Below are 9003 nucleotides of genomic sequence, written 5' to 3'. Positions count from 1 at the left end.
TATATATTACAATTTCAGCTATAATTATTGTGCATATAGATATATTAATATATTTAATTTTATTTAAATTTGAAAGTAACATTTCTAAAATAGTTCTTGTTAGATTTATTTTTCTTGAATTGTTAATAGATTATTATTAATGCTACCACCATCTACTCTATATATGGATAAATTAGCTCTGGGTGAGGAAATTCCTGCTGGACCAATGTTATTATATTCTTTAATTTGGGGACCTAGAGCTGCATGCAAAACTTTTACCAGTTGGATGAATGTAAGTTTTAATTAAAAGAAATTAATTAATTCGAATTATTTTAAATCAAAGTGATTAATTTATATTAAAATATCGTTATTTTTGCTTATAGGATTGTTTAATCAGGCAGGGGATGTATGCGCAATATGCAAGAAATCTTTTGAAGACAGTATCATCCACTGTAAATTCTCTCAAATATGATGTTACAGTTACAAAAAATTGCATTACGGCATTGAAACCAGAGATTAATTTTAACAATAAAATAATACCAAAAAATGCATTACCTAAATTTAGTTCGTTATGTATTTTGGCTGCTGTTATTGGCAAATTACAAATTCTTTTTTATGAAAACTTATTGAAGACTCAAAGTGAAACTATTGAAAGTTCAAAGTAAATTGAATTATTTATGTTTTGAAGAAATACAATTCTTTTTTTTTTTATTTAATTTTAAATATTTTAAATTCGTTTTTTTTTGTTTGTTTTTTCTTTTTTTTATAGAAATTCGCAGACTTCAGAATCCGGAAATACTAATACAAATAAAATGATGATCAATATTCTTCCACATGTTCTTTCATTAACTGAATCAATTTTGTATTCATGTCGATCAAATATATTGCACGAGATGCTGGAATCTTTTGAACAAGATAATAAATATGGCCCTCAAGATTATTCTATACTTGACAACATCATTGCAATGGCAGGTGCGAATTGGGCATCTGAAGCATCTTTGATCTCTTTTTTACCAAATTCTGTAAAATCTATTATAGATAAATGGAAATCTATCAATGTCGTTCATATTCCTTGGGTAAATTTTCAATGTCGAATTTAGATCTAAAAGACATTATATATAATAAATGAATCTCTCTATTAATTTCTTTATTGATCATAGAACACTTATACGAATGACGTTATACCAGCAGAAAGTTACATTTTGGCTACAGTATGTCAACATGTGAGTTCACTTTCTGAATATCCCATGTTTTCTATTAATCCATCTTTGAAGAAATTGTTGCACAATTTAGTTACATTTATAGTGGAGTATGTCACGTAAGTCATAATCTAATTTATATTATTAAATAGCGGTGTTTATTCAATTTTAATATATTGATATTATATATATTATACAAAATATATGTTTTTAAAATCTAATGAAATCTAATTATTTTATTTATTATTTTATATATAAATATGCATTTGCTTATACATTCGCAATCTATTTATTACTTTTTGCTAATTACAATTAAATTTACATTAATTATATAGATATTTAATATGATGTTTTTTTTATAGTCCTACAATAGCGCCAGAAAATACAGATGTGCATACACAAGCATTGGATATCCTTGTTGCATTGTCTATGGATGCTCGTATGGATTATCTTCAAGATATGACTAATAAAGCTTTAACAAAATTATTAGGTGATAATGATAGTGAAACGCGGCAATTGCGAGAACACCTTTTTATATTGCATCATATGTATAATTTGATAATTGAATACACAAATGATATCCAAGATCCTGTCAGGTATTGTCAATAAAAACATCATTTACAAAGAAAACAAAATTAATATTCTAAGTTTTTATGTATAAATTTTTTGTCAAAATATAATTACATAATTTCATGTTTTTTAGTATTATCATTGATGAAAAAATTTTGAAACGATGTATTAAATATTGGGAACAATTATTAGAAAAATCAGTTGGATGTAAGGCATTAGATTTATTTTTTGCACCAAATAGTAATCGATCTCTTGTTTCTATATTATTATGTATAACATCTTCACGATCTTCGCAACAATTTGCCACACATGTTTTAAGATTTTTCAATATGTTATTCAAAACAGGTAATAAAATAATATCTATTTGACAGTTTTTTGTTTATTTGTTAAATAATGTATATTTCTGTATTTAGCTGAGAAAGGAAGTGACGGATCATTAGAACGTCTTTGCGGATCGGTATCGAATTTAGCTAATGAAGAGCCGGAAAAACTACAAATATGGTTGAAGCAAATTATTTTAGGAGCAACAAATATCTCTCCAAATACATCTTCAACAAATATTCAATCTACAATAACAACTGCAAATGCGTAAGTATAAAATGTTATTTATATATAAATTAAAAACGTTTTCAAAATAATTAATTGATTAAAATAATGAAATGATAGATCGGTTGCTATTGCTAATACAACTGAAGATACTCAGAAATCAGATGAAGTCAATAATGTACCAAATAACGAACAAGACCGGTGGTTAATTTCATTATCAAATGATTCAGCTAGCAATAATCAATCAACAAGTATCACTGATGATCAACAGCAACAACAACAACAACAACAGCAGCAGCAGCAGCAGCAACAGCAGCAGCAGCAGCAACAACAACAACAACAACAACAACAACAACAACAACAACAACAACAACAACAACATTCAATGCATGAAAATAGTCGTCTTCTACGAGCGCTTACAAATTATATAGTAAAAGAGAAGAGGTAAAATTATATTTTTTTATATTAATTTTGATTGTTTTTTATGTATAATATGCATTTTATTGATTTTATTTATATTACGAATTTTTCTATATCAGCATTGATGAAGGTGTACCTGTGACATTTCTTCGAGCTCTTATACCATTAGCTTATCATATTCTTTCTCCCACGGTTGAGGGTAATGGTTTTTCGGATTTAATGAATGTTATGTCTACATTAGCCGATGCTAGTTCTGAAAAAGGACATACATTATTATTTAAAGCTGCAGTTGAATGGATAGAACTTTGGTAATTACATAATATTTATTTATACATAATATATGTGCTTGAAAAAATACTTATCAATCAATGTTATTTACAAATTACAGTAAGGAACAATTAATGAATAAAGATTTTCAAAGTTTGGATAAACCATTACCATTTGTTGAAGCCGGCTGTTGCATATTGAATTACATAGCAGATATAGTAAGTGCAATATGTCCTCAATCGCTACAATCACAAGATCGAGCAACTAGTCCACCGTGGGAAGGTACTACTCCAGTTAATGATGTAAATGATAGTGATTGGATAGATGAGATTCCACATGAAGATGAAGATAGTGCTGCTGAAGATTCTGATGATGATAGTCTTTGTAATAAACTATGCACATTCACTATTACATTAAAGGAATTTATGAATCAACATTGGTATCATTGCCATACTTGCAATATGGTAAATGGAGTTGGAGTTTGTACAGTATGTGCTCGTGTTTGTCATCGCGGACACGATGTTACTTATGCAAAATATGGAAATTTCTTTTGTGATTGCGGTGCCAAAAATGATGGATTTTGTCAAGCTTTAACTAAACGGAGTCCTCAATCATTAGAACATCAGAATACAACAGTTGCTGTTGGTTCTGGAAATACAGCTGCATCAACCAGTGGTTCAACTAGTGTTGCTAGTACAAGTTATGGAAATACATTAGGTACATCCACTGAAAATCGAGATCTTCTTCTCACAAGTAGTTTACGTCGAAGAACTTCCAGTCCTTTATACTTTTCTGATAAACCTGAAAGACAAGGACGCGATAAACAGAGACATGCATATTTAGCCAAACAGCTAGGTAATTTTTGTTTCTTTTATTCTTATTTTCTTAAATTATAAATTCTTATTTTAGATTTTTATTTATTCGTTATCAATATGTAGAAACATCGAAAGATTGGATCCAAAGTCATCTTTGGAAAAGTGGTTTAGTATCATCATTAGTAGATCTGACTGGTGCATTATTACCAGCTGTAGATGCATCATGTAAAAAGAACTCGGCAATTGGTTGCCATGCTCGTGCTCAAATGGCATTGAAACAATTACACACAGTGGACAAAAAGTTTGAATATACTGATCAGTTAATGGTATGTATATACTATTGCCAAGAATTTAATGAAATTAATAAAATTATATTTTTTTCCAATGTTAATTTCAGCTTCCTACATTGGGATCACAAGAAGGGGCATTTGAAAATGTTCGTATGAATTACTCCGGAGATCAAGGACAGACTATTAGGCAATTACTATCTGCACATATGATACGTCGCGTCGCAATGTGTTGTTTATCATCTCCACATGGCAAAAGACAACATTTGGGTAAGTAATTATATTTTCCTGTTTTGATTTACTTAATAATTTACAAATTAATTTAAAAATAATATAAGATATATTTTCCTTAAATAGCGGTTTCTCATGAAAAAGGAAAAATAACGGTATTGCAATTAGGTGCATTGTTGAAACAACCTGATTCATCAAAAAGAAAATTAACATTAACAAGACTTGCTTCCGCTCCAGTACCATTTACAGTATTATCTGTAACTGGAAATCAATGGAATGAAGATTTTTTGGCAGTCTGTGGTTTTAAAGATTGTCATGTATTAACTTTCAATACTTCTGGCACTGTATCCGATCATTTGGTTCTATATCCTCAATTAGAAACTGGCAATTTTATCATAAAAGCAATTTGGTTACCTGGATCCCAAACTCAACTTGCGCTAGTTACTGCAGATTTTGTAAAGATTTATGATCTTGGAAAAGATGCTCTTTGTCCTCAATATTATTTCTTAGTGCCTACTGGAAAAATAAGAGATTGTACATTTATGCATGCAGAAGACGGTGTTTTTTATCTTTTAATAATATCTTCAGCTGGATATATTTATGGTCAAGCAATGGATGAGGTAAGCTCAGCAAAATATGGACCTTTCTATGTAACAAATACTCTCGATGTGTATCATCCAGAAATAAGAGATAATGGTCAAGTTGGAGGTGGGGGCGTATCAATTTATTATTCGCATGCTTTACAATTACTCTTCTTCAGTTATGCATGTGGTAAAAGTTTCATTGCGCCTCTTAAATACATGGAAACTGATGTAACAACTGTATTTCAAATTAATCTCACGGGCAATAAAAGTTCGAATGGAAATAAATCAAATAATAATCAACCACAACCATTATGTCAATGGAGTGAAGTACCTAATCATCCTGGATTGATCTGCTCAATTTTAGAGACGAGCAATAATCCTGTAATATTAATGATTAAACCTGATATAATAATGATTCAAGAAATTAAAGCTATTCCTGCCAAAGCCAAAATAATGGATATGGTTGTCATAAGACATCCAAGTTCAAATGCTGAGCATCGTACGACTTTAATTTTGTTATGTGAAGATGGAAGTTTAAGGATTTATATGGCTGGAATGGAACAAACTGGGTATTGGATGTCTCCTACTATTCAGCCAGTAGCTACAATGGCCACAGTTAAGCCAACGCGAAAGAAAAAAACTATCAAAACAGGAAAACCAACAGGATCTGTTACTTTTCCTATTGATTTTTTCGAACATTGTCAAGTGATGAATGATGTAGAATTTGGTGGTAATGATTTGTTACAAATTTACAACGTTGCTCAAATTAAACATAGACTCAATACAACTGGAATGTATGTTGTTTCTACGAAAGCAATGGGATTTACAGTTGAAGTTACCAATAATGATGCTGTTTTGGTTATGACGGGAATTCGAGTATTACTTGGAAATCAAGATATTCAAAGGGTTCCAGTTTATATTGAGGTAAAATCAAATCAATCTTCAATTTTCAATCTTCAATCAAAATACTCGATATGTATATTTATTTATATGATATTTTATTTATATTTTGTAGGTATTTGGTAGAAGTATTCGTACAACTTTAAGTAGAAGTCGTTGGTTTGATATACCCTTTACACGAGAAGAAAGTCTTCAAGCTGATAAAAAATTAACTATTACATTTGGACCATCTCAAGATCCTGAAGGTGTCATTATAGTGGATTGTATTAAGGTGTATGTATTATAATAGTTATATAATAATAATTATATTAATAATTATAATAATAATAATTATAATACATAATTAATTTTTATTAACAATCTAATCATACAACTTTTTAAAATTAATATGTACTAATAATTTGTTTTTTTGATTTTATTCCTATTTTTTTGTTTAGATATGGTAAGACGAAAGATGCTTTTGGCTGGCCTGAAGAAATAGAAGATGTTCCAACAGGTCAATCAACATCTGCACCAGTAACCACAATCAATAGTGAGACAGATAGTGCTCTATCTGCACCTGCTTCTTTATCCTCTGTTGATAGGTATGTAAATATTAAAAATACATATAATAAATTTGTTAATTTATACAACAATATATACAACGAAATCTTTTATCGTTGCATAATGCTTTAGCACCACAAAGGACAATTCCCTTGATATTGATAGGTAAGAAAAATTTGAAACAATTATAGTTTTATGAATTAATTAAAATAACAAAAAATCATTATGTGATTTGTTGACATTAAAATATATATAGAATGTTCAGTCTAACTTAAAAATTTAATTCTTAGTAAGTAACTAATATTGACAATAAACATTAAAACGTATATAACTATCGGAGGTCTCAGAGATCACTAATGTTTATTATTAATACATAGTTCTATATATATAAGTTCAAAATCCAAAATCAAAATCCAATTGTACATTAATAATGAAAAAATTCAGGCCTGATTGAATAATTGCAAATACATAAAAAATGTTTCATTAAATATTATCACCTTGAATTATCATTATTTATTATTTGTAGCGATATTTTGATGAATATTAAACGGTTTCAAAAATGCATTATTATCATTAGTTTTTTTGTAGATGGATATGTTAACATATAAAAATAAATTTTCATTTTTTAAATAAAACCATATATTTTTTTATGCATCAATACATTTTTTAATTCTCTAAAAAAATATTAACTTACGTATGACAAAAATGATTGATTTAGAAGATATTTTGATGTAAATATTATTAAGAAAACTTCTCTCTCTTAATAATACTTTTATTTTAAATATTAGTAACTTTTTATATCAATATTACTGCAACAAAATTGTTATAAATTACAGCATTGTGAAGTATAAATATTCGATAAGTTCGGTATTATTGTCCTAATACAAACATTTAATTTATGCGACATTTAATTATATAATTTATGAAAATAAAATACATAAAAGAAGACAAATTAGACATGTTATCAATTTACTTTGAGATTAAAAAAAATATTTTATGTGCGGAATGATTAATTTTCCGGTACAATCATAGGATTACTTTATTAAGTAAAAATAAAATTTACGCAGAAATTCCGATTATATTGCTCGATAAAGAATATATCATAAACGAATGTTATAAAATATCATATTAGGTCGAAATGATCACTATTCTATCGGTTTCAAAAATGTCAAGATATGAATGGATATTACATTGAATCTTTTAAATAATTAATAAATAAATATAGTTATTATTAATAAACGAGTAAAGAGTTTTCTTAACAATATTTTGTAGATATCAAAATAATTCTAAATTAATCATTTTTTGATATATATAAGTTGATACTTTTTTATAAAGAATTAAAAATTATCGATTGATGTATAAGAAAATATACAATTCTATTTAAAAAATGAAAGTTGATTTTTATATGTTTTTAATACATCCATCTATAAAAAATTAATGCTAATATATACATTTCTTAAAATCATTTAATACATCATTTCTCGCTGCGAATAATAATAATAATATAATTCAAGATGGTAATATTTAGTAAAACTCTATATATCTTTTTTTTTATAATTATATATTATATATTATAATTATATATTATCATTATTTATATATTTTTTTAATTATAAAATTATATTAACTTTATTATTAACTTAATTTATAAAGTTGGTTTCTGTTTTCTTTTTAAAATTTTGAATTTTTTTCATAAAAAATATAAAAAGAAAATTAACAAGATATTCAATTTTGAATAAAAATGAAAAACAAAAAAATAAGATTAAGTAAATAAAAATCAAACTTTTTTCTCATATTAAAGTTAAATTAGTAAAAAGAATTATAAATATTTATAAAAATAAATTAAAAATAATTTTTTAAAAATAAAAATGAGAATAAATATAAAAAAGAGAAATTTACGATAATATTGTTTTATTTATATTGTATATTTCAAATATAATAAATAAGGCATAATGTTTGCATTTAAAACAAATAAAAAAATAACATACTTATTATATATAATCTTTCGTATTATTAGTGAAAAATAAATCAATTTTACTAATAACTAAAACATATAAATAATATCAGTAATCTTTAATAATTTTATTAATTGAATATTATAAAGTAAAAGAAAATATAAGAAAATCATAAATCACGTATAAAGAAAATAAAAATTAGATCTCATAGACTATAGTGATCAAAATTTTTTTCAAAAAATGTTTTAGTTAAATGTTTTAGTTAAATATTTGAAAATGAACAAATTATATTATTATTATTATCAACTTATTCTTATGATATACTTGAAAAAGTTTTATAAAAATCATGTTTAAATTTTTAAAAAAGAATATTTTTTATTGTGTATTCTTATTGCTTCTTTTTCATATTTCAAAATACATTTAACTATTTTGAGTTAAATCGAATATGTTATATATACAAGATGTTTTATTTAATTGAATATTTCATGAGAAATTAAAATCATTAAAAAATGTTTTAACAATAGTTGTTTAGTTATAAAGAAGAAAAAATTATTTAATTCGTATTGTACAAAAAATTTTCATTAAAAAATCTTTAAATGAGGAATCCAAATAATAGAGAAGATTTTAAGACCAATTTTTTTTTTTTAAATTATGTGGTTTTATTTAAAAATATGAAATTGTTTTTAATAATTTGCAAAAAAATTATT

At 25.9% G+C, this 9003-nt stretch overlaps 1 protein-coding gene across 5 annotated transcripts in view; it reads left to right on the top strand.

Moving 5' to 3' along the window:
* LOC102681426 (protein purity of essence) overlaps positions 1 to 9003 on the top strand; it is a 33597-nt gene that overhangs the window by 7689 nt on the left and 16905 nt on the right. For 3 of the 5 annotated variants that reach the window (XM_006617667.2, XM_006617671.2, XM_006617666.2), the window contains exons 15-30: positions 130 to 271; positions 363 to 640; positions 749 to 1055; positions 1140 to 1297; positions 1541 to 1774; positions 1882 to 2093; positions 2162 to 2336; positions 2415 to 2738; positions 2834 to 3022; positions 3103 to 3836; positions 3920 to 4122; positions 4194 to 4353; positions 4441 to 5822; positions 5914 to 6071; positions 6236 to 6382; positions 6474 to 6506. In XM_006617667.2, coding sequence (XP_006617730.1) covers positions 130 to 271; positions 363 to 640; positions 749 to 1055; positions 1140 to 1297; positions 1541 to 1774; positions 1882 to 2093; positions 2162 to 2336; positions 2415 to 2738; positions 2834 to 3022; positions 3103 to 3836; positions 3920 to 4122; positions 4194 to 4353; positions 4441 to 5822; positions 5914 to 6071; positions 6236 to 6382; positions 6474 to 6506 — 4836 coding nt within the window. The remainder of the gene's footprint in view (positions 1 to 129; positions 272 to 362; positions 641 to 748; positions 1056 to 1139; positions 1298 to 1540; positions 1775 to 1881; positions 2094 to 2161; positions 2337 to 2414; positions 2739 to 2833; positions 3023 to 3102; positions 3837 to 3919; positions 4123 to 4193; positions 4354 to 4440; positions 5823 to 5913; positions 6072 to 6235; positions 6383 to 6473; positions 6507 to 9003) is intronic. The other 2 variants (XM_006617669.2, XM_006617668.2) reach the window with 2 other exon arrangements.

The sequence above is a fragment of the Apis dorsata genome, unplaced genomic scaffold (genome assembly GCF_000469605.1).
Source record: "Apis dorsata unplaced genomic scaffold, Apis dorsata 1.3 scaffold_323, whole genome shotgun sequence".
Lineage (NCBI taxonomy): Eukaryota > Metazoa > Arthropoda > Insecta > Hymenoptera > Apidae > Apis > Apis dorsata.
Note: the sequence above shows the minus strand (reverse complement) of the source record. Positions and strands in the feature narration are given on the sequence as shown.